Genomic DNA, 26,344 nt, shown 5'->3' with positions numbered 1-26,344 from the left:
CAGTGGGAGACCAAAAATGTGTGAAACAGGGCACAGGATTTAATTCAAGGCTAAAGTACTCCCAAAGATGCTGGAGTCACTGCTAATGGCCTGGATTCTCCAGGTAGATTCAACAAAAGAAATTACCAGACAAGGTACCTTGAAAATCCAACTAAACCATGGAAATTAGAAACTCTTCCCATGTGATAACAATCAGATTCTATAGCACCGTGCACTCATTGCATTTATTTATTTATTTTTAATCTAATCTTTGTGATCCAGAGACAACTTTGCAAATGTGATCTAGGAATAAACAAGTATTATGTTTTCTTCTTCAGTCTGCAGTTACTGAAGATACGTTCTAGACCTTTTAAAAAATCACTGTCCCTAAATTTCCTCTGAATGTAGTTGATATTGTTGTTCTAATTATAGCTAATATTAAGCAAAGCTGTTATTAATTTCTTTAGAGATCCAAACTGACAGTACTGAACCTACAATGTAAAAAAAGAAATCAGTTAACTGAATAGGAATCAACTAATAAAAAATATACTGGTAGAGGTCAGGTAAAATGGTTTTGCAATAGAACTGCTTTTTGAAATTGGAACTGCTAGAAAAAACATGGCTCTAATCTATCTGAGAAATCTCTTCAGTGTGAAGATAACATTTTGACAAGAACAATGTGAGCACAATTACATGAGAGATTATACATATTTGAGCTCACTTTTATAATATTTATTTACAAATAACAAATAATTTACAAAAAGAGATAAAATATAGCACTTGTAATAAAATACCTATTAATTGTAAGAAGCTGTCAAAGAAAAGAAATACAAGAAAAAGTAAGTGAGGTGGTAAACCCTTCTCTAAACCTCCTTTATTCTACTAGCAACCAACTGGACATTTTAGTACAGATAGATAATTATTACCTCATCTGATGATGAAATTCCTCTCATTTAACTATAGAACATTAAGAGAGCAAAATTCAACTCATAGATAAAAATGCCAAATTTATGTATCTACACGTGAATTAGGTACTCAGGATACAAAAGTAATGCCTCCTACTTATTTCTCTTGAAACTACAACCGATACAAAGAGCAAAATAACACTATTTGATAAAGTTCTCAGCTACAAAACACACAAAAGCACTTAACTGTGCTTGCATCCACTGTTGGTCCTCCAGAAATGTTCAGCAAGCATTAGTGAATGCCAATGGGTAACATTTTTTCTGCATGGAGGAATTTATTTATGCACCTTTGCTTCATACGCACTACTTTGTCAGATGCTGCTTTGTCAGACTGTCCTCTGCTACCAACTTTTACAGGGCAACAAAATGTAACAGAATAAATGCGGGAAGATTCATCCTCTACTGTCTTACAAGCAACATCTTCTTCTGGTGTTGTGGGGCAACATCATAAAACCAGAGCATCCCTAATAGTCAGAAGAATTCTGGAGTTTCAGTCAGTTTTCTAAATAAAGTTGCCCACTGCCATTCCACTTAAATGCCTTAGGGTATCTGAGACAACCTCGCAGGAACAGCAGATAGAACAGAGGATTTGAGGGATGCCCTTTTGAAGAAGAGGCTGGAGGCTAGGTATGGATACCTGGAGCATACTTAGCATCATTACACATATCAAGTGAAGCCTTTCACATTAGCTCAACTAAAGTGAAGCCTTAGTCTGCTTGATCAATGTATCCAGAGAGCTATTCAATTCACTCTAAAGTGAACACCTAGAGCAGGTCAGATGAACTATTTCCTACATGCCCTTGCAGAGGGCTAGGATGAGAACGGTATTATGAATTCATTTGTGCACATCTTTCTTCTCTGCATACACAGTGAGAAATTGCTTAAAGGGTCTTCTCTAGTGTATGTGCTCTACAAGCAAGCCAAGCTTTAGATTCATTGTTAACCAAGTGAACTTCCACAGAAATACATTTTAAAATCTTGCAAGTGAATCACTGGAGAAAAAAAAGGATTTTCAGCTGAAGCCACTTTATTTGGAATGCTAAGTTTATATAAAGGAACTATATCTTCACAAATACGTAGTTTGCTCTGAAAGTACTGCCTCCTAATTATTTCCACAACAACTACAAGAGATACAAAGAGCACAATAACACGTTTTGATAGAGACAATTCTCAGCTTCAGAACATTAACTTTCAGCATAGCCACTACCATACACAACATCTTTGCCAGTGATGAAAAATAGCCTGCATGTTGCACTTATAAAATACTGCACTAGTGAATGTGACCCACTGTCTCTGTCACTACTGCTGAAATGCACCAACCACTGCCTCACTGTTCTCATATCCACTATTAGGTCTCCATAAACATTCAGAAAACACGAATGAATACCAAATGCATACCAGAGCTTGCATAAAAAACAGTGTTACTAGCAGGAACAGGGAGGTAATTGTCCCCCTGTACTCGGCACTGGTGCAGCCACATCTTGAGTACTGTGTTCAGTTTTGGGCCCCTCACTACAAGAAAGACATTGAGGCCCTGGAACATGTTCAGAGGAGGGCTACAAACCTGGTGAGGGGTCTGGAGCACAGGCTTTATGAGGAGCGGCTGATGGAGTTAGGATTGTTTAGCCTGGAGAAGAGGAGGCTCAGGGGAGACCTTATTGCTCTCTATAACTTCCTGAAGGGAGGTTGTAGTGAGCTGGGGATCGGCCTCTTCTCTCATGTAGACAGTGATAGAACTAGAGGCAATGGTTTCAAGCTGCACCAGGGGAGATTCAGGCTAGACATTAGGAAATATTACTTTTTGGAAAGGGTGGTGAGGCACTGGAATGCACTGCCCAGGGAGGTGGTGGAGTCGCCGACCATGGGGGTGTTCAAGAGACATTTGGATGTTGCGTTTTGGGATGTGATTTGGCTGGGAAGTATTGGTAATGGTTGGACTGGATGATCTTTTAGGTCTTTTCCAACCTTGATAATTCTGTGACATTGTACCAAATAATGTTTTATTTATTTATTTGCTTATTTATTTATTTATTTATTTATTTATTATTTCCCACAGGGAAGAATTCAATTACAAACTTTTACTTCATACTCACTTCTATGTCAGACACCATTTGCCCTTCTGCTTCCATCTGTCACATGGTCACAAAATGTAATGGAGTATTGGCACAAAGGTTCAGCCTCTACTGCCATACTACCAGCAACCACTTTTGAAGACACAGGCCAACATAAAAAAACAGGAAGCATTATGTTTGGAGCAGCCCTTGTGTATTGGCAAAATGGATGGAGTTCTTCAGAGAACAAAAAAGATTAGGAATAAATGCTTAGATCTTTACTATTTAAATCATTTAAACATTCCAAAGAACTTAGTGCATGTGTGCACAAGTACTCCAGCTTGCAATGGTAGAACTCATAAGAAAGAAATTATATAGTATACACTATTCTGGGCTGTAATTAGCAGGCAGGGTGTGAAAATAAAGACAAGGAATATAAAGACAAACTTCTCAGTGGGTGACACTTCCCTAGCTTTTCAGTAAACTCTAAAACATAGACACACCACTCCATGGGATACTGAAATCCAAGCTCTATTTAGTAAGAGAAAATGTACTTTAGAAGACTGTCCTATATCAACAGGAGAACAGATGGGATAATCAGAAAAGCTCATCTATTAGCAACATGTATGAATTTTTCCACACACACTTAGTTGTCAGATGTTTTGTCAGAGAAGCAACTATCCTGATAAAGAAATAAATTTGTCAAGAGGATACCAAATAATACTTACACAGAACATGCATTGATAGGCACTTGACAGCACTACCTTAAATCGTATTAATGTTCCAGTATATGTTTAGTGGACGCTCATTGGCTAGTATTTATTTTGGACTGGCTTTAAAGTAAAAGATTAAAGGCACTGAGTATTGATAACTAAATTAAAAGGCTGGTTGCCAATAGCTGTAACAGTAAGTAATGAATAAAGAGCATTGCCTGCTTTGAGTCCTCTTGACCATGCAGAACAATCATTAAGAATTAAATGCTGTGATTCAGCCCCCCTCCTGCCTTTTCCCCAAGAGGCAATGCCTCACACACCACCAAGTATGCAGTACTCTGGGAACAATGCCAAAAGTAGCAACTTGTTCTCCTCAAGAGAACAGCTCAAAAATAGGTCTTATTTTGCTACTATTTTTTTTTTTTTTTTATTGAATACATTTTGTATTAAGATATTTTACCCTTTTAAAAGAAGTTGAGGTAATGGGCAGAGAAGCTACATTAAAAACATATTAAACAATGTTGTTTCCTTTCATCTTAAATTATCATTTCCCTCTTGCTATTATATGCATCATGTATCTGTAACTAGAGAGTGAGTTTTGTATAAGCAGGTCAGGTAAATCTTAGCAATTGGTGATGTTTGAAGGAAATAACTTCCACCACTCTACAATCTTCCTTCTCTATTCATCACCAGTCTGTGCTCCCAACACTTAAAAACAAAGAAAAACAAACAAACAAAAACAAAAAAAAAACAAAACAAACCAACCAAGCAAACAAAACTACCAGTTGAAATATACAGATTACACAATAGTCACTCAGAAGTACACCCTCCTATTTATTTCCATAAAACTTTAGCAGATACAGAGAGCTAAATAACACTATTTGATAGAGTAAGTTCCTGGCTACAGAACACTCTTTTTTCAACACAGTCCTTACCATACATTATTCATTTTTGCCAGCAATGAACAACAGCCTGCATACCATGCTCGTAAAAAAACTGAACCAGCAGAAGTGACCCACTGTTGCTGTCACCACTGGTGAAATGCACCACCCACCACCTCACTGTGCTCACATTCATTGTTGGACTGCTATAAACACATGACGTTGTAGGTCAACATCATAATAAAACAGAATGCATTACTTTCAGATCAGCCTTCATATATATCTCAGCTTTGTAGATGTTGGCTGGCTCGTGGGTGTACGTATATATGCAGGCTTCACTATTGTTTTATAGTTACAGTGAAAAGCTATGGCAACCTTTTAAAGAAACTTACACACACAAAAATGTTACATTAAATATGAACATTGACTTCACTGTATTTGAAAATGGGAACAGACTACAGCAAAAAAAAAAAAAAAAAAAAAAAAAAAAAAAAAAAAAAGTAACACTTTAATCTCTTTTTAAGTTACTTATTTATTGTCCATATAATGTAACACAACTTTTGAGTGACTCTTTTAATTCGTTTTCATAGTTGTTTTTTTGTGTTGTTGTTTTTTATTTTATTTTATTTTATTTTATTTTATTTTATTTTATTTTATTTTATTTTATTTTATTTTTTTACTTAAAATGATCTGTTGGCTGCCTTAAAGTACATGCTATTTTATATTTGGAAAATGCTTTGTTTTCTATATGCTTCCATTTCTGATGATGCTCAAAATATCAATTTTCTATTTATGTTTCTATATTATCGATACTCACATCAGTACAAGAGCAGTGCTGGATGCAGTTAGCTACAAATGGGTTCCTTCTGTTTGCTTTGTAGCAATTCCAAAACAGTGCCCATTGTTCAGTTGTTTTTATTACGTATCCATTGACTGAAAGGCAGAGTGCTAAACAGAAAAGGTGTTGAATTCAGTGGGATTATACTGAGGATTCATGTCATCAGGCATACTCTGCATAAAAAAAACCACATCAAATACTCTACAGATAAATGTGCAAATGATAGAAAAAGCTACTCTTGCAGGTAAAGAGCCACAGGATTACTGGGAAGGGCAATCAAGGTTAGCAGAATTCAGCTGAGCAGTGACAAACAGGCTCTGAACCATTTCAAACTATGTCTGATCTCCTCCTCCAGAGGTCTGGCACTCACTGAAAAGGCTTCAGTATGGAGTGGATGAATCAGAGAGTATTCCTGGAGGGGAATGGCTCAGCAAGGACCTGCTAAGAGAACTGAGGGTGAAGAAAGGGGTGTACAAGCTCTGGAAACAAGGCTGTGTCACCCGGGAAGAATACAGGGATGCCGTCCGAACTTGCAGATGTGGGATCAGGAAAGCCAAGGCGCAGGCAGAACTGAACTTGGCGAGGGATGTGAAAAACAATAAGAAAACCTTCTACAGGTACATTGGCCAGAAGAGACAGGCCAAAATGGGCGTACCTACTCTGGTAAATTCAAAAGGAGAAATGGCTTCAACAGATGAAGAGAAACTGAGGTGGTGAATGAGTTCTTCACCTCGGTCTTCACTGGTGGTCAGGATTCTAGTCTTTTTCACGTCCCTAAGTCTTGCACCCCCATCCCTCCATGTGGGGACCAAGGAGGTAAATCCCTCCCCACTGTAAGGGTAGAGCAAGTCCGAGAGTGCCTCCTTAGACTGAATGAGTATAAGTCTATGGGGCCAGATGGCGTGCATCCCAGGGTCCTGAAGGAGCTGGCTGAGGTGGTTGCTGAGCCGCTCTCCATCATATTTGAGAAGTCGTGGCTGTCAGGTGAGGTCCCGGATGATTGGAGGAAGGGTCACGTCACTCCCATTTACAAGAAGGGGAGCAGGGACGACCCGGGTAACTACAGGCCGGTGAGTCTCACCTCCGTGCCTGGGAAGATTATGGAACAGATCCTCCTGGACAACATGCTTGATCACATAAAGAACAAGCATGCGATCCGAGACAGCCAGCACGGCTTCACCAGGGGAAGGTCATGCTTAACTAATCTTGTGGCCTTCTATGATGGAGTGACGGCGTTGGTGGATGAAGGGAAGGCGACCGATGTCATTTACCTGGACCTGAGCAAGGCCTTTGACATGGTCCCCCATCACATCCTCATCTCCAAATTGGAGGGAGGTGGATTTGATGGGTGGACAACTAGATGGATAAGCAATTGGTTGAAAGGCCGGAGACAGAGGGTGGTGGTCAATGGCTCTATGTCCAGGTGGAGGCCGGTAACGAGCGGCGTCCCTCAAGGGTCTGTCTTGGGACCGGTGCTCTTTAACATCTTTATTAATGACATCGATGAGGGAATGGAGTGCACCCTCAGCAAGTTTGCTGATGACACCAAGCTGAGTGGTGCAGTTGATACGGAGGAGGGAACAGATGCCATTCAGAGGGACCTTGACAGGCTGGAAAGCTGGGCTCGGGTGAACCTAATGAGGTTCAACACGGCAAAGTGCAAGGTTTTGCACTTGGGCCGGAAGAACCCCAGGCACCTGTACAGGCTGGGAGGAGTTGTCCTTGAGAGCAGCTCGGCTGAAAAAGACCTAGGGGTCCTGATAGATGAGAAACTTAACATGAGCCAGCAGTGCGCTCTGGCAGCCCGGAAAGCAAATGGGATCCTGGGCTCCATCAGGAGAGGGGTGGTTAGCAGGGATAGGGAGGTGATCGTCCCTCTCTACTCTGCTCTTGTGAGGCCCCATCTGGAGTACTGTGTCCAGGTGTGGAGCCCTCAGTACAAAAAAGATATGGAGATTTTGGAAAGGGTCCAGAGGAGGGCCACAAAGATGATCAGGGGCCTGGAGCACCTCCCCTATGAGGACAGGCTGAGGGAGTTGGGTTTGTTCAGCCTGGAGAAGAGAAGGTTGCGGGGTGACCTCATTGCAGCCTTTCAGTACCTGAAGGGAACTTACTCCCAGGAGGGAAGTAAACTCTTCGAAAGGGCTGATAATAGTAGGACTAGGGGAAATGGTTTTAAGTTGAAGGAGGGAAGATTTAGGTTGGATGTTAGGGGTAAGTTCTTTACTAGAAGGGTGGTTAGGTCCTGGAACAGGCTGCCCAGTGAGGTTGTGGATGCCCCGTCCTTGGAGGTGTTCAAGACCAGGTTGGACGGGGCCCTGGGCAACCTGATCTAGTAAAGGCGTATGTTTGGTGGCCCTGCTAGGCAGGGGGGTTGGAACTACATGATCCTTGAGGTCCCTTCCAACCCGGGTAATTCTGTGATTCTGTGATTCTGTGGGATTCCAGTGTTGCACTTTTCCTCTTTGTCCCTTGTTCCATCTAGTGTAATACAGGGCATATATATATACTACACTCACATAGTCAACAACCTGGTATTGCACACAAATACATGTTTACATCTGCATAAAGAATAAAGCTTTATTTTTTGGGGAGGAATGCTCACAATGACTCTAGCTTTTAATGTCTAAATTATGAGAATGTTAGTACTATGACTTTAGATAGATACACTTTATGGAACAATTCTCTGATCAGCAGTCTGCATTTTGGTGCCTTTCAGTTGTTCTCTTTTCATGTTGTTTGTACTCTACATACTAGAATTGAGCATATCTTATGTAGTTTGTATCACAAAAAATATTTTATGAAATAGGTAATAAATATAATTAATAACTTTCAGAAAACATATGAATGTTTTTCTTGACATAGAACGATTTTTTTTGATATGTCTTAGCCTACATTAAAGTCACCTTAGAAATGAATAAACAAAAATAAAACAAACAAACAAATGAACATCAATCTATGCTGTTTTCAGATAATAATCTAAAAGTTCCCTTTTCTCTGTATAAATTACAGGTAAAGACTAGGGTGGATATCTTTTATGTCTACATTTTTTATGTCTCTGACTAATCATCCGAAACTCAAATGTCCAATATCAGTTTAAAAATGTACTCCATAGAATAGCAGATTTACAGAATCTCAGAATAGCTGACATGTCCAGAACTCCAGAAATCCAAAATCTCTGCTTAGAAAACCTTCAACTACAGCAGATTTCCTAGGGCTATGTCCAGTTGAAATGTGAATATCTTGAAGGATGAAGACATCACAACCCCCCTGAGCAATCTGTTCCAGTGTCTGCCCATCCTCAAAGTAAGAAGGCTTTTTCTTCTGTATAAGTGGAATTTTTTCTCTATAAATTTCCATTCGAGCACAACCAAGTAGAGATTGACTTGTTTGTCTTTAAACTCTCACATCAATTACCTAAACTTGCCCAGGTTATGAGCCCCTTGAACCTCCAGGCTAAATAGTCCAGAGCCTTCTCAAATACGTCAGAGGTCCTAGGACCTTAAAAATCTTTGCAGTCCTTTGCTGGATTTGCTCCTACGTATCTCCCGTATTGGAAATCCCAGTGCTAGTCATGGCACTTCTGATGTGTCCCACTGGTCCCAAGCAGAGTGGGAAGGATCACCTCCAACCACCTACTGTTGATACTTTGTCTAACATGGTTCAGTAAGCTCTTGGTTTTATTTGCTGAAAGCATTCCTTGCTGCTTCATGGACAGTTTGGTGTCCATCAGGACTTCTACACCCTACTCTGTATAGCTGTTTTCCAGACATTCATCCCCATAGCCAGTACTGAGCTATTCTTCCCTGGCTGAAGTACTCTACATTTTCCTTTACTGAAGTTCACATGGTTAATACTTCAACTCACTATAGGCTTGAACAAGTTTTTAAGCTATGCCTACAGTCAACTGAAAAAGTGGAAGTGCTTCAAAGTACAATTCATTCCTCTAGTCCACCACATAATGTCTGAGAGAATGGGATAAATCTCTCTCTTCATATGTGACCAGCCAGAGGCTGGAAAGTATTTGATATTTTCTTTATACTGAACGTCCCTGATTAAATGAAATGTCAGTCTCATTTTAGTGACTATAAAAGAAATCTAGATGACAAGTTTAGGTTGGTGCTTGCACTGCAGACAGCTATAAACTGTCTATTAACTGTCTAAATCCTGCTATAAACTGATGCAAATTTAGTCAAGGTGAGATATTACTCTGTAAGGCCTGAGAAATGTGTTCAAGAGGAAAGAGAAAACAGGAGGAGCAATATGTATAATAGAAGGACAAGCAATTTTCCTGACACCTGATCCCTATTAGGGGGCTTAGAAATTCAAAATGATCCTGTAGTACAACAGGATCAGCCTAGATCCTGAGCTTCCCAGATCAGCTGATTTGCAGCTTCATGGGGCTTGACAGGGTGAACTCACCTACAGGAACAAATTGCTGCTTGAGAAGAAATTAATCTTATGTTTATTTAATTCACAGAAGTCCACTCTAAATTATTTACTCTTTTTCATCTCAAGAAATGTGGATACAAAATCTCTACTAGATATTGTTGTGATGGTGCTCAAATCTTTCTTTTAGTTCTAGGTGTTTCAAATGCAAATAATCTTCTAAGTAGCAACCTCCAGCCACTATAATGTATTTCCTTTATTTTCTTTATATATATTCCTTCTTTTATATCCATTAAAAAAAAAAAAAAAAAGCAAAAAAAAAAAAAAGCTGATAATGCAATTTTTAAGCCATTTCTGAAATATTTTACAAATCCAATATGACAAATATCTACAATTCACCTATCCAGTCAAACTTTAATCTGCCTTGAGATTTTCACACAGACCACGTATTTTAATTTTGATTTTAAAGTCTTCTTTATATAAACTATGCTTTTCTATCATCCTTTCATCAATTTTAAGAGTTTGTTTAACGGTAGTTTTCAGCCAAGACAGAGAAGATCATTTATTTATGTTATGCAGAGTTTACTGAATAATACTTTTGTGTTGGCTATTTAAAGCCCAATGACAGATTTTACTTTAAAATCATAAAATTAAACTCACTTTTAACAAAAGTATTGATTCTGTTAAAAACTCTATATATTCTACATCATTTCCAAAAATTAAAGAATAAATATGTAGTTATATAGCTATGTTCATTAAAAGAATAGCCAGGCTAAGGAAAAAGAAGGAATGATACTTTCACAAAAAATCCTGTAAACACTTTCCTTTAAAGTGAAAAAACGTGGACTACTCATAAGTATTTCATTGAGATAGGATTTTGTGATGGAATCCTAAAATGTTAGACTTCCTCTTAAAGCTCTCATTCCAGAAAACTTCGTCATAAGACTAATTGTTACCAAGACAGTCCCACTAGGGCAAGTCCTGACGTTCTCTTTCATTTTTTCTATCTACTCAGTCAGTGGCCTTCAATAACCCTTTCAAAAATGACAGAGTTCCCCTTCTGGCATACCCTCTTCAGAGATGTGACTCCCTTTGAAAAGAGGTCATCTTGTGCAATATACTCTATATATAATGCCAAAAGCAGATTTGGGATAAACCAGACACTGCAAGTCATGCATGCTCTCCTCCACCTTTTTGTCACCTCCTCTTCTTAATTTTTTAAGGCTGCTGGGAACCAAACTAGCTTCTAGCAATAAGTAAGGCATTCTTAAAAATCACTTTGCTGGGCTTAATTAACTCGGTGATGCAGAAGAACTGTGTATTTGTTTTAGTGTTTTTTGTTTGTTTGTTTGTTTGTTTTTGTTTTTTACTGTCTTTGGTAGAATATTACTGAAGGACAAAATAATAGACAATGTAATAACCATCACAGTGTATGACAAAATTTGTACAAGACCTTAAATCCCCTTGTGTGTTTTGTTTTGTCTTTGGTTTATTTTTAATTGACTTGAAAAACAAACAAACAAACACTTAAACACTTAGTTAAAAATGCCAATCTCTGAGAAAACAAAAAACAAAAAACTAAAAAGCAGCCAACATACAACTAGCTTATAGAAAGAAAATAATAGAGTTTGAAAAGCTTACAGAACATTCAGCAACATTCTTGCAACACCATATCCCTCATTCTCAGATATAAAAAGAACAACAAAAAAATCACCAAACAAACAAACAAACAAAAGCAAACAAAAATAAAACAAACAAACAAACAAATGAAATGAAAAAGCAAACCACACAAAAGCAAGAAAAGCACTGCAATCCTTTTTGAAAAATGTCACTAAATACCTTTCCTTTATGATAGACTCGTGATTCACTTGCAGGTGTGAACGTCATGCTGCTTTTCTTACAAGTCCATCATCAGGTCACCCAAGCACATCCTTGTCATTGTTTACACCTGAACTGCACTGCTTATTTCATTTCCATATTTCCATATTACTTATTCACTTCTTTTCTCCTTTTTTCTTCTTCTTTTTTTCCTCTTCTCTTTTCTTTTCTCTTTTCTTTTCTCTTTTCTTTTCTTTTCTTTTCTTTTCTTTTCTTTTCTTTTCTTTTCTTTTCTTTTCTTTTCTTTTCTTTTCTTTTCTTTTCTTTTCTTTTCTTTTCTTTTCTTTTCTTTTCTTTTCTTTTTTTTTCTTTTTTTTTCTTTTCCTTTTCTTTCCTTTTCTTTCCTTTTCTTTCCTTTTCTTTCCTTTTCTTTCCTCTTCTTTCCTCTTCTTTCCTCTTCTTTCCTCTTCTTTCCTCTTCTTTCCTCTTCTTTCCTCTTCTTTCCTCTTCTTTCCTCTTCTTTCCTCTTCTTTCCTTTCCTCTCCTTTCCTCTCCTTTCCTCTCCTTTCCTCTCCTTTCCTCTCCTTTCCTCTCCTTTCCTCTCCTTTCCTCTCCTTTCCTCTCCTTTCCTCTCCTTTCCTCTCCTTTCCTCTCCTTTCCTCTCCTTTCCTCTCCTTTCCTCTCCTTTCCTCTCCTTTCCTCTCCTTTCCTCTCCTTTCCTCTCCTTTCCTCTCCTTTCCTCTCCTTTCCTCTCCTTTCCTCTCCTTTCCTCTCCTTTCCTCTCCTTTCCTCTCCTTTCCTCTCCTTTCCTCTCCTTTCCTCTCCTTTCCTCTCCTTTCCTCTCCTTTCCTCTCCTTTCCTCTCCTTTCCTCTCCTTTCCTCTCCTTTCCTCTCCTTTCCTCTCCTTTCCTCTCCTTTCCTCTCCTTTCCTTTTCTTTCCTTTTCTTTCCTTTTCTTTCCTTTTCTTTCCTTTTCTTTCCTTTTCTTTTCTTTTCTTTTCTTTTCTTTTCTTTTCTTTTCTTTTCTTTTCTTTTCTTTTCTTTTCTTTTCTTTTCTTTTCTTTTCTTTTCTTTTCTTTTCTTTTCTTTTCTTTTCTTTTCTTTTCTCTCCTCTCCTCTTCTTTCCTCTTCTTTCCTCTTCTTTCCTCTTCTTTCCTCTTCTTTCCTCTTCTTTCCTCTTCTTTCCTCTTCTTTCCTCTTCTTTCCTCTTCTTTCCTCTTCTTTCCTCTTCTTTCCTCTTCTTTCCTCTTCTTTCCTCTTCTTTCCTCTTCTTTCCTCTTCTTTCCTCTTCTTTCCTCTTCTTTTCTTTTCTTTTCTTTTCTTTTCTTTTCTTTTCTTTTCTTTTCTTTTCTTTTCTTTTCTTTTCTTTTTCTTTTCTTTTCTTTTCTTTTCTTTTCTTTTCTTTTCTTTTCTTTTCTCTTCTTTTCTCTTCTTTTCTCTCTTCTTTTCTTTTCTTTTCTTTTCTTTTCTTTTCTTTTCTTTTCTTTTCTTTTCTTTTGGGGGGGAGGGGTCTATTGTATTTATTTATTTATTTATTTATCTATTTCGAAATCATAAGAATTTCATTTGGAATGATAAAGGCTCTTGACATATACGGTTGCTATGTTCCTTTGAGCATGGGACAGTACATCATTCTGCTTCTAGCTAGAATAAACTTTGCCTATAGCATATTTATTTCATCAGGTGATCACACCTAGGGTTGTATTGCTTTCTTTAACAAAAACACGAATCACTCTCTGTTAGGGCTTGCCTATTTCTGCAGAATCCAAACAGGAGTCTCAGTGACTAAATCATGATGAGTCTCTTCTAACATAGCTCGCCTAGTGAGCAGTTTAAACGTGCCTTTATCACTCTATGGGAGTCTAGTCAACAAGTGAAAACTAAAATCTTGTATCAAATTAAATTAGGCAATTTTATCGTGCTGATTTCAGAACTTCAGGTCCTTCTGATTCACACTCGAAAACAAAATCCAGAATGTTTAGAAAAAAACTGTCACACTGAATGGCAGCTCAAATTACTTTCCAAATCATTATAGCAGTCTTTCCTGATACATCACCTCTTGAACATTTTCCATGATCCTCACTGAGGACTAAGAAGACTGATGGGAATCATGAAGTCTGGGAAAGCATGGAACAGCAATGATAAAACATCACAAATTATTTGTTTAAGCTCGGTAAGTCTCCAGGAACTGAACATGCTAGCCTAATTGCCCTGGCTGTCTTAAAGTTGTTTGGTTTGAAGTTGTAATGATTTTTAAGAACCAGTACTGAAACAGCATAATTTTGAGAAAGAAAGACATACACGGAATTCATTCAGCTTTCAGTTTACAGAGAATTCAATGAAGATCAAAGTCAGTATGCAGTATATGAATTCCTTATCTATCTTACCAAAAAAAGCATCCTGGAATGCTATGACCAAACACTTACATAATAATATCCTCAGAAAATATTTTCCCAATGAAAAACACTGAAAAAAATATGTCACTTTCTAATCTTTCAAGTCTGGGAAAAGTACCTACTCAAAATTTCGGTGGAGCCAAGATAATTTTTTTTTTTTTTTTTTTTTGAAATAATAGAAAAATCTGGGATTTTTTATAGGAAAAAAAAAATGCAATTGATTATCTAGTATCAAATCTTCCCTTCTGATGAGTAAAGTAGTGAGGTTACAAGGAATGATTAATAGTATGCATTTATACTGGAAGAATACATAACATTATTAGGAAATAGAAAGATCATTTTTTAATTCCACCTTGCATATGAAAACCATGATTTGGAGATTTGGAAAGCCGTAGAAGTAAATTTGAACACAAAATAATTTTCTTTTGTTTAGAAGCTGCATGATTGACTGATTCTTAATAAGTGCAAAAATAGCTGTAGGCAAAGAGCGATACTAAGCTTGCAGTGCACAGAAGTGAGCTAAAAAGCAGATGTCAGCCTTCAGCTCTTCCTGTGTAATTTGTACACTGGAACGATTGTAAAGTGATTCCTTAAGCATATTTTCTAGCTTATTATTCACCACTATCTTATTTCATGTGGCACTTCAAAATGTTCTTTTATACCTGGATTGCTGGAACAGGATATCAGCAGCATTTTGCTAGTGCATATAATTGAAAGGCTGTTACTTAAAGTAGGCACCATTAAAAAGCCTGAATTTGCCAACAGTTACATCCTGAATCTATGACTACAATAGAAAAGTAATTATGGTAAGCTACTGTATTCGAAAATGTTGGCAAACCTTATTCTTTTAGTAGTGACTACTTTTCACAGATGACAGACACATACACCTTGAGGCTCCATCTGTAGTCTATGTACACATATTATAACACAAACAGTGTAAGCAGGAAAAAGAGATTATTATTTTGTCAGGAATAAAACTTTGAATGATAAATCCCACTACCTTTCAAAAGCTTTTTTCAGAAACTTAAAAATATTTTAAGCTCTGTTAATTTCAACACTGGCAACTGATTTTACACCCAAGCAATGAGATTAGAACCATTATATTTTCATTCTCCCGTGTGAAAGCTCTCCTAATGTTAGACTTGATGTTGATAGTACCTGAATTACTTGACATACTGAATGCTCTTTGACTTTAAAACAGATGCTGTTAATGATTCTTGACTGCACATTGCTCAAAGGAGGTGAAAACCAAGCAACTTTGCATTTTAATTTTGCCAGAACAAAATTCTGCTGCCTCAAGTGAAATCTAAATTAATTCTTAGTTCAGCAAAGAACATGTGTGTTCTGATGTACAGATGTGTCCTCATGGCACTTCAGAGAGCGTAGCATGTAAGTATGCTTTCTGTCTGACATCTTGTGCATTTTGTTAAAAAGAGGTCCACTCTGTCATTTCTGAGGCAGAGTAAAAAGATTAATAGGTTAGAATTACTAAATGCAGTGCCCTTTGTCCCTACAAATGATCTTGAATTTGAAGGCACCAGTGAACTGAATTGATTCCTATATTCTTGTACATAAGCTGGATTTGCACTAACAGTACAGTACTGATTATACCTTCAAGCAAGATTTACTTTCCCGCAGAAGATCATTCCTCTTTATTTTCTGAGCTAAGCACTTCATGTGCATTGCCTTGTCTACCATAAAATAAAATGGCTTGTATTTAAAAAGTCTGCTGGTGAATGAACAGTTATGTATGTCTTCATTTATTTCAATTATTTATAATTTACACATTTAAAATTATTGCAAGAAATTGTCTTTCATGGAAAATTGAGACAAACGTTGTACAATTACTGTAAAGAGCCCTTGGAAATGTAATGGCAATGTTTTCTACTTCTGCATCATCCAAGACTGAAGTGAAGAAGAATATAAGTTTATTCAATCACACATAGATCTTTTTACTCTATCCCAAAAAATAAAAATCACCAGTATTTTATTATTCACTGTTCTTGTAGCTTGTATTTTTATCTAAAGAAAAAGTACAGTTTAAAGATATAAAGTGTTTATAACTGAAAGAATAAAAAACATTAAAAAAAATTCAAAACAATAACTTGGAAATGAAAGTTAAAAATGTATTCCGTTTGCTAAAAGTGAAAAAAAAATAACTTGTTGCCATAACAAAGTAAAGTCATTTGAGATTGACTTATTTTTTAATATATTGTATTTTATTGTATTTTTTTTCTCTATTGCTACAGCAGTCTCTCTGATATGAGAACATTAAAATATTAGTGGTAAGCTGGACATGACCCAGAAAAGTGCCCTCACAGACAGAAAGCCAACCATATCCCGGACTGCGTCAAAAGAAGTGTGGCCAGCGGGGTGAGGGAGGTGATCCTGCCCCTCTGCTCTGCACTGCGAAACCTCACCTGGAGTACTGTGCCCAGATGTGGAATCCTCAGTGCAGGAAAGACATAGACCTGTTGGAGTGTGTCCAGAGGAGGGCCACAAAAAATGATCCAAGGGATGGAACGCCTCTCCTATGAGGACAGGCTACAAGAGAGCTGGGGCCATTCAGACTGGAGAAGGGAAGGCTAGAAGATGACTTGAAATATCTAAGCTAAGACAGGAAATCAGTGAGAATTCGAGAACAAATTTTCCATGTGAATTAGAGCAGAATGAATTTAAGGTACTTTCTGTTTTAGGGCTTTAAGATAATGGAGAGTCACTAACCTGTTGCTCAGAAATACCACTAGCAACACAAGTCTAGAGAGTACAGCCCAGGAAACTTCAGAAATTATATGAACTGTAAGAAAAAGAACCCAGACTTATTCGTTTGATTTGAACAGAGGAAACTATCAGATTTCCAGTAATTTACTTCCGTTTTACTTAGCCTTTTCCAGCGAATTCTTATCCGCGGTAGTATGAATTCAAAGCCTCAGATTTCAGTGAAAAGAAGTAGTAATGCTGTACACTATGTTCTGAGATGTCTATCTGTTTGAAGAATATCTATACTTCTATTTGCTTTTGAATGTCTATGTTTCTGTTAAGCACCACACATCTATGAATTTGAAGTAGCATTCTGAATACTACTTACTCTTCAAGATGAGAAATTCAGTGGTGTATTTTTCACTTAAACAACATCAGGAGTGGCTGTCATTTTGGATGTTTTGGGTCAAGGAACAGAATGATGAATTCAGTTTCATGAGCAACCCTAAGTGCAGAAATCCATTACAGCAGTTCTGAGTACATAACTGGATAGAAATAACTGTATTTGTGACTCTGTCCTTCATTGGCATAAATCTGAGAGTCTTCAGAGACAGGCAGACCTTGGAAATGTCATACTTTGGTGGTAAATATTCTCAGTAGTTTCACAGAAATATTTCCTCCTGTACACTTCTCTTCATGAAAATGAGACAGATACCCATTAAGAGTTGAGATCCATAGATGAGATCTTAGAATTCCTTATAGTTTTACCACAGCCTACACTTTGATTTGGGAGATGAAATTATACGTATTATTGCCTCTCTCATAGTCATGAAACTTTTCTGATAAAATTGGGATAAATATGTATAGGCATAACAGCAGTCCTGATAGACTTCATATACATCTTTCCCAGCTTCAGATCAATACTGCAACATTTAGAGCACATCATAGAAAATCTTTGGGATAAATACTCTATGTGCTGTTTTATTGCTTTTCAAAAAAGTACTGTGGGTTAAAGCGATGAGCGTGAGATACTCCAAGAACAGAACATAACTACTTTATCAGTAGCTACATTAAGACCAAGTGTAAAGGCCAACAAATCTGTTCTTGAAAACAAAAATAACAACAGATAAACCTAGATTTTTCATACTAGAATCTTGTTCCTTGATACAAGAAGCCTCACTAACCTGTAGTATCAATAACAAAAAAAACCAACCAAACAAACAAAAAAAACCCCGAAAAACAAAAACAAAACAAAACAAAACCCTCATGGAGTAATTACTAGCAGACAGCGTCTAATTCCTAATTATTCCCTCATATTTTTCTTTACCAAAAATCATAATACAATTTTTAATTTTACAAAAGAAAATGTTTCTCTCACCAGTTTCTAAAAAGTAGAAGCCAAAAGATTTATAATGTGTTTTAAATACAAACTATGTTTCCATCTAGCCTTTATTAAACCAGAAGATCACAAAGATTAAAAAAAAAAATAAAAAAAATAAAAAAAAAATTTTCTTCATAAATGCAAAAGATTTCCTTATTCAAACAAAATACAGATAACCATTAGTTTGGAAGTTATGCTTACTTTAAATACATCTGGATTCTAATAAACCATTGTGGTAAAAAATAATAAATAAAGCTTAGAAGCATGTATCTAATATTATTTTGAAATCTTATCCTTTGATGTTTTGAAATATTTTATGTAGCTTTTCCTAAAATCCTCTTATATCATATTTTTACTAACCTGATATTTACAAAACAAATAATGTACAGATACCCAGTAAATGAGACTTAGACTTCTGGTACAAGATGAACATGGTAAAACACTACTTTTTTTTTTTTTTTTTTTTTTTTTTCCTTCCCTTAACAGATACATGATTCAAACATTTCTTTAGTGAACTTGATAAAAGAGGAGTCATTTATTTCTTATGGAGAACTCTGGTTATTCACATGTCCACAGCTAAAAAAAACAGTGTCCATTGTAATATTATCCCTTGGGAAAACAATATTTTGAATTGTCTTCCAAGAAGTACATTTTTCAGATGATATACTGTTTATTCAGGTTTTATTTTTGCTTAAATGTAGTAGGATGTGGATTGCAGATCATTTGAACCACAAAAATCTATTCTTTGGCAAGCAGTCAGTCACTTTCAAACTCCAGGTGTCTGTGATCACGCACTAAAGTACACTAATTAAAACACAGAATGCTGGTTATATTAAACAGGTTCAATTTTGTTTGCTGGTAAAAGGTTGAGGAACCAAAAGATAGATGCTATTAACAATACTGTGAGAAGAAAGAATCACTGCAGACTGAAGCAAATCCCACTGGGGGCCTAACAAGCACCTGCCACTTCCATGCGGTGAGAGATCAATCAGCCCCGGTATGCAGCAAGCTGACCTGCCAAAAGCTGAACCACAAAGGGGAGAGAAGAAAAATGATCAATTCCCCAAATTCTTTGCCCTTCAGTAATAAAATATTGTACACTAAGCACTTACAGTATCTCTGCAATTGTGATATTTCAGTTGAGTTCAAAATCTGCAGTAAAAATCCAGTGTTATGTTTGGAAAGAAAGGTAAGTGGTATCCAAATTGTATTAGAAAACAAATTCTCTACATGATTACTGTGTAAACTCAGTCCCTTAACATGGAAAATAAGTTTTGCAGTGTTCAAATCTAGATTTGCTTAATTCAAAAGCTCAAAATTTTTGTTCTCAGGTACAAGACTGAAATTTACATTTTACAGACTTCTCTATTTGATTTCTCTCTGCAGTGGAGGAATGAACTGACAAATGGACAGCAAAACATAATAGGTATGTACCAAAGACAAATGGAAATAAAAAGAAGTGAATTGTACCTTGGTAAACCAAGATAAAATAATTTGTCTGTTTGCCGGAAAGTAGTTACCAAAACCCCTATCAAGTTCACTTAATCCAGATGATGTGTAAATACCACGTTAATAGTAAGGCAAAAAGGGTATTTTCTCATCTGGAGTTTTCTTCCCTTCCACTTAGGTACAGCCTTGATTTTATTGCATAACTGCATTCTGCTAATGCCGTTCACTCTGTGTACTCCTATTTTTTAACTTTTAACTCTGTGGGACATAAATACTTCTTCTTAGTCAGTAGTACAAAAGCATTCATAAATTAGTTTCTGATATTGGTACAACTGTGTTCTCAAGCCGAAAAGTAATAAAAAATTGCAAAGAAATCAAGGTCCTACCAAAACTGCAGGTTTATACTGACTCAAGAAAGTGCCTAAGTACATCAGTACTTACATGTTAAGGTGAAAAAAATCAACCTGTATTTATTTCCAAAAAACAGAAATCATGGGTGAAATCTCTAGATGTGGTTATTATTTCTTAAGGAATAAGTTCTCAAACACATCTTAAAAAGTGAAATAGTTTGTGCTTCTTTTATGCCAATAGGCTGGATGTTCCAAGATTTTCATTTTCTCTCTTGAAGTTCTTTAAACCACGTCCCCTCAGTGTGAAGTGTGATTTTTCATTTCCTCTTACACAGGACACAGTGGTGGAGTAGTGGTATATCGGTAAGTAAGACAGGATGGGAATAGTTTTGATACATGGAACACAAACAAACAAACAACATAAGAGAAAAGCCTTATTAAAGGTACTTAAAATATCTCTTTTGTCTGAGTGTGATTAGAATGAAAATTATCTATTTAAAAACTCCAAAACTGCCTTTTGATTAAAATAAGAAGTGCTGATGGGCAAAATTAAAAACCAAGGAGAATAAACAAAAATTAAAAATGATCTGGTGTTCCTTATTAGTTGATTGCAAAAATACTTTTACTTGAAACAAAACAGTGGAAACAAATGGCCTGATCGATCTTCAGAGAAAATTGTATGTTTCTCATTCACTTGAAAAATTGTTCCAGAACAGTTCATCCTTGCACAAATATTACCACTGAAATGTCATCAAAGTCACTATCCGTACAGATTATCTGCTATGCAAGTGTCTGCAGTGTTAGCTAAAGAAACACAGAAATGTCTATAACTTTTCTATAAAACTCACAGAGAAAAAACAAAAACAAAAACAAACAAACAAAAAAAACCTGTCCTGGACTTTTAAATAGCTTGTTCAATTTTGCCAATTCCTGCTTTACTCTATTCTCTGGAAGTACTTCCAGGTTTCAGCAACTCCATCTCCCAACTAGTTGATCTTCTTAAATGCTTGTGTTGATATGTTTAGATGTGTTTCTTTTCTTTCTCTTCTCTCTCTCTCCTTATTTATTTATTTTATTTTATTTATTTATTTTTTAATTTTATTTTGGACTTTCCTACTGTGTCCAGCTGCAATAGTGCTTATTTGACTAAAAGTCAGAAGTTGTTTCTTCTTTTCTGAGAGATGCAAGCAGAGGATACGTATATTTAATGTGAGTCATTTCATCAAGAGATAGGAATAAGCCAGGAGGCACTGAAGATTATGTACATTAGCAGGGTTTTGTTGCAGAAAATTCACTTTTCCTATGAATATTTCTAGTCATCTCATAGAGGCAAAATACCACACAACTACATCTGGATAACACAGCTACATCTGGATAACATAGCTCCTCTAACTGAGATGGAATTCTGACTGTACTGATGTGAAGGGAAGGAAAGCCTTCTACTGACTCCTGTGGGAGCTCAGCTTAACACACGGACTCTATACATCTCAAGGGTCTGCCCAATAAATCTTGTTATTGCTCACTGACCTGAACTAATTCAGTATGTTATCACTTACCTAATTATTTTGTGCATTAAATATATACATATCAGTGACAGCTATGCAGACAGTCTTTAAGAAACTCATAAAAACAAACAGTAAATACAGATAGCAAAACAAACAAATAACAAAATCCAAACACTATCAGCAAAGCAACAGTATATGTTAGGAAGCAAACTGAAAACATTTTATTTTTTTTTTCCCTATAAATAAGGATACTAGTCAAGCTATTCAGCAAAGCATAGGCTATTAAAGAAAATGCAAGACATTCTGTCATTTTGCCTTTCAAATGTCACAAAAAGCATACCCTGTACTTTTGTGTGAGAGCTACGTACATGAATCTGCAGTCTTTAGTGATTTCAGGATGACATAAATAACTTACCAGCAAGTTCAGTATATGAAAGCTGTCTCACTTGAGCTTACTGTGGTACAAGGGCTACAGAAAAAAATTCAAAGTTATGGCTATACAGTAATATTCAGAACACAGACTGCATTCTTTATCTTTCTAGGAATCACTCTGATCACATTAACAGCAGGCTAAATTAAATTATGCCTTAAGTAGTATTTACCTTACATCAACTCAGCATTTCTATATCATCTAATACTCAGTTCTACCTAGATCTGCAACCACTTATAATCTTTATCTTTTCTCAGTTTGATCTCAAATTTCCCTGTGATGTTACATACCACTGTGTGTGCTCTGATAATGATACATGGGGAAGCATGAGGTCTGGGAAGAACCATGTTTTTCTTCTGACTGAGCTTCTCTATGATCTGTTTTGCCTAAACTAAATTCCACCTAACTTACAGAAAATATGGTGTTTTTTTTTTTAATTTTTTAAATTTTTTTTTTTTTTTTTTTTTTTTAATGGTTGTTATGCTCTGAAAAGTAATGGAAAGCACAGCGTTAAACTTTAAGGCAGCAACCTAATGGTTATCATCCATATTCTCTGCAGTATATCCACACAGCTTTATGTTCACAACCTGTGACAAGAAGAACTTTCCAATAGCTAGCTCATCTTAGAAGTTTAAATATCAATTTTAAATATTAATTCTTAGATATTTTTAAAGCGTATCAAGGTGGGGTTTTTGTTTTTTGTTTTTTGTTTTGTTATTGCTGTTTTGTTGTGTTTTTTTCCCCCAGCACATTGTACAGTTTAAGCTGAAAAGGACTTCAGATATAATTCAAGATTAAATATTTTAAAACATTACTTTGGTAAACAAGTTAGGTCTCTTCCAAGTATTCATAATGCATATTTAACAACTATTTTAATTAAAGCACATGTATCTCTGTAGTTAACTTGAAACCCACATTTCAATCTGGCTGCTTTATTATGATTTTCAAGTTTTCTGTATGACACGCACATACATTTTGAAAAACAAATATAAATAAAATATGATAGAATAAGCACTGATTAGAACATTTTGGAACTTAATTAACATAACCAATTTGCATGGCATGAATCTGTTAACATCTGTGAATGAAAAAAAAAAATCCCCCAACATCTTTCACGCTATGCAGCTGAAAACAGCCTTTTTTTTTCCTTCATTTGGTGCAATAAGTAAAATAGCATATTTCTTCTCTCATTTAACAGGAAGCCAATGAATGTAATTACTATGTTAACATAGAATGTTAAAAGAGAGAAGATGAAACTATGACTCTAAATAGTTCAAGTTATTTGTTAGCCCAAGATGTAGAACAAGAAATTCCCTCCATCAGACAGTAATTCAGTGGTCTGGAAGGCTCTAAGAAAAATAACCTAGCATTGCCTCCCTCAGCTTTTTTTCACATTTCCTAGTTTCCTTCATCCTAACTGCATGATGGAAATTTAAACAAGAAACAAAATAATAAAAGACATAAAGTTATTAACACATAAGACATGCAGAAGACTCTGAAGTCATTGCTGTAATCAGTGTCCCTTATTAAAACCTAGTTTATTTAAAAGCACATTCATTGCTTTTTTTGTTATTTTTTAACTGGGAAAAAATGGTTTTAGAACCTAAATAAGAAAATAATAAAAGCCTGCCAAGAATTTACATTTATTCTGAAATTTGCTAACTGTTGGCATAAAATGCAATTTTATTACAATTACATTCAAAGTATGCTTGCAGAAAGGTGTGATAAGTATAATCCATTTTACTTCATTTGGAGACTAACAATGAAAGCCCTGCCAAATATGCAACTGTCAGTTTTTTGCTTCAGTTGAATTGTTTTACTCAGTGTCTCTTTGTACGAATAAATCAAATACTGAAGTCTTTGCCTAGGCTAGAAAAGCACCTGCAGTATTGTTCTATGGAGAGTGGTGCATACAAAATACCTACATAGTAACAGACATGAGTTTTTAAATTAGAGCAAGCCTATTTGAAGATTTTTAATCAGACAATTCAGATATTTTTTTCAGGTTTGTAGAGATTCATCCAACAGAATACAAAGCCTTTAAAAATTTGTCTCCTCTGTGAAGGCCTACAAACAAATAACTGTTCACAATGTCTTAATTTGCAGTTCTTTATTTATGGAGACCTACTGAGGCAGCATCCTATCATCCACAAGTTTTTTGTTGTTGTTGTTGTTTTCTTTTCTTTTTTTGCATTTTTTTCCTATATCTTTTTCCCTTGTTACCCATCTGCTCCACAAATAAATGTTTGAGAAATTCTTTCTTGTACTTCAGAAAACCTGACAGAAAATGAATGCAAAACATTCTGTATTTTCAAGCCTCCAAAAAACAAGTGTATCAAAAATAATCTCTCAGATTTCAGTGTTCTCCTTCCTCTGTCGCTATCTCTATCCGTCACCTTGTCCCAGCTACATCCCCTCTGCCACCAGCTGCAAACCTCCTACTCTTCCCACATGTATACATCGAGACACTACCTGAAAGATAATGTTTCCCAGGTGAAGAAAAACATAAATACAGTTATTTACAATATATGACGGCTTTCTAATCCTTCGATGAGTTTGAAACCCAGAACATTGCAGTGTATCCATTTCTTATGAACATCAACAACAATGGGCCAAACAAAAGTTCTCTGTGACCTCTAACTAATTTTAATGGGAATATAATTCCTTACATAAATTAATGAGATATAGTCCTAAATTATTATAAGTCTTGCATTTGCTACAATATATGTTATCAATGACATACAAGATACATAATTCCCACTTACTTTAAGAAGCAGTTTTACTAAAATGATGGTAGAGATGGTTTCTTTTTCTTTGAACTCTTTAATATAAAAATGCTAATAGCAGTACAACCTCCATTGATAACTGCAGGTTACTCTCTACTAATATGCAATAGTATGATATCTTCACCTGAATTTATCACAAAGGAAATACATACAGTAAAGAAAGTAGCAATATACCCTCTTTATGAATGTATGTCTCCTGAAATTCTCAAATCAGCTATGTATTTCTTATGCTTCTAGCATTCTTCATGTTTACCCTAATTGGAGAGAGATTTTGTTTTCAAAGGACTGTAAAAGACAGATCATTCCCTCCAGAAAGAGTAAACCCGTACAGTGACCTAGCCAAGTAAATCAGCTTGCACAGGCTCTACAGGAGGCAGCATGCCGGGAGAGTGGCAGTTCAGTAGACTGGGGAGTCCACTAGCTCCTTGCCCTTTATGAGTTACTAACTCAAATGACCAAACGAATAGCCATTCACTGTAGATGAAAGCTCTGTGATTAGCCCTTATCACAGCTGTTCTATCTTCAGAGGGCTCGGAGTCTTAATGAGATTACATATGTTTAAGATGCTGTTTATGATAAAGCAGCAAGAGTGACTCACATCAAGTCCATCACTGAAAGCAATTCTAGATATACCAGATTCCTGTCTGGGGGCCAATAAAAATTTCACATGAAACCTGCCTGAAAGATGAAATCTGCAACTGGCATACGATACTGCAAGATACACACTTTAGTGAGAAAACAGAAAAGCAATCTAAGATTTTGCATAAAACCATCAATAAAACTTTTGCAATAAACTTCTAAGAGGCCACAGGCATTTTGAGGCAATAGCATTTTTTGCCCCTTTCCAAAGTTCAGTTTCTGCTCCTGTCACCTGCCCCATGGAGTCCTCTCTATGAGCCAGGAGCTGGACAGTCTATCACTTAATGGTAAGGCTATGTGATTTTTTCTTCAGGCATGAAAGATGGCTGGATAAAATTATTTTACTGAAATACATACCACAAACACTAAAATCACAGACAGTTTCCCTGTTTTGATTATTTGTTAATAATCTTTGCTGTAGTTATCTTATTCCTTCTTTTTCTCTTTATTAGTTCCTAATGGAATACCATTTTGAAGGAGAGCCAGAATTCACAGAAGAACAGTAATATTTTTTCCCTATTTTATATTAAGACACTTCAGAACAACCCACTTGGAAATAATATGTGAGCAATATCATCTCTATCTCAAAATCTGGGCTTTAATGAACTTATTTTTGTGGATGTTTTTCATTTACAGCAAAGGTTAAAGTTCTTCTAAAGTGATTACTCATCTACAAGAGAATTTTTGTACACATACTAAGGAAAAAAAGCCAACAAGAAACAGCTGGAAATTATTTACAGAAAATAAAGAAGTAACAGAATGAAAAGAACATCAAAGAGTACCAAATCTTACAAGAATGCAGTGAAAACTCTAGATTTTGTACACATACGGTACAGTTTGTATAGAGCTGTGCAGTGTGAAGAAATATTCGTACTCTGTGCTGATCACAAGAATATTACTGAAGCAAGCTCAATAAATCTTGCTCTTCTATATCTAGTAAGACTCAAAGGAAGCACCATCAACAGCATCAGATAAATTAAGACAAGAGGATTTGCAGCCCTCCTCCCATGGAAAAGGCAAAAACAAAAACAAAATATTTCTCAGTACTTGAACTACAGAATCATTTAGGTTGGAA

The 26,344-nt window shown here is 36.0% G+C and overlaps 1 protein-coding gene across 18 annotated transcripts in view; it reads right to left on the bottom strand.

The window, feature by feature from the left end:
• The window catches only part of TAFA5 (TAFA chemokine like family member 5), a 487,828-nt gene that overhangs the window by 115,454 nt on the left and 346,030 nt on the right, over window positions 1-26,344 (bottom strand). The window contains exon 5 of one of the 18 annotated variants that reach the window (XM_085515182.1): window positions 12,922-16,826. The exons of 16 other annotated variants lie outside the window; for them this stretch is intronic. In XM_085515182.1, the coding sequence (XP_085371308.1) occupies window positions 16,818-16,826 (9 nt within the window). In that variant the 3' untranslated portion in view covers window positions 12,922-16,817. Of the gene's footprint in view, window positions 1-12,921; window positions 16,827-17,188; window positions 21,884-26,344 lie in introns of those variants that run through there. One more of the 18 variants, XM_085515051.1, reaches the window with a different exon arrangement.

The sequence above is a fragment of the Coturnix japonica genome, chromosome 1 (genome assembly GCF_054131305.1).
Source record: "Coturnix japonica strain WE chromosome 1, WE-NBRP24, whole genome shotgun sequence".
NCBI classification, from domain to species: domain Eukaryota; kingdom Metazoa; phylum Chordata; class Aves; order Galliformes; family Phasianidae; genus Coturnix; species Coturnix japonica.
The sequence above is the reverse complement of the archived record's forward strand: the minus strand, read 5'-3'. Positions and strand labels throughout refer to the sequence as shown.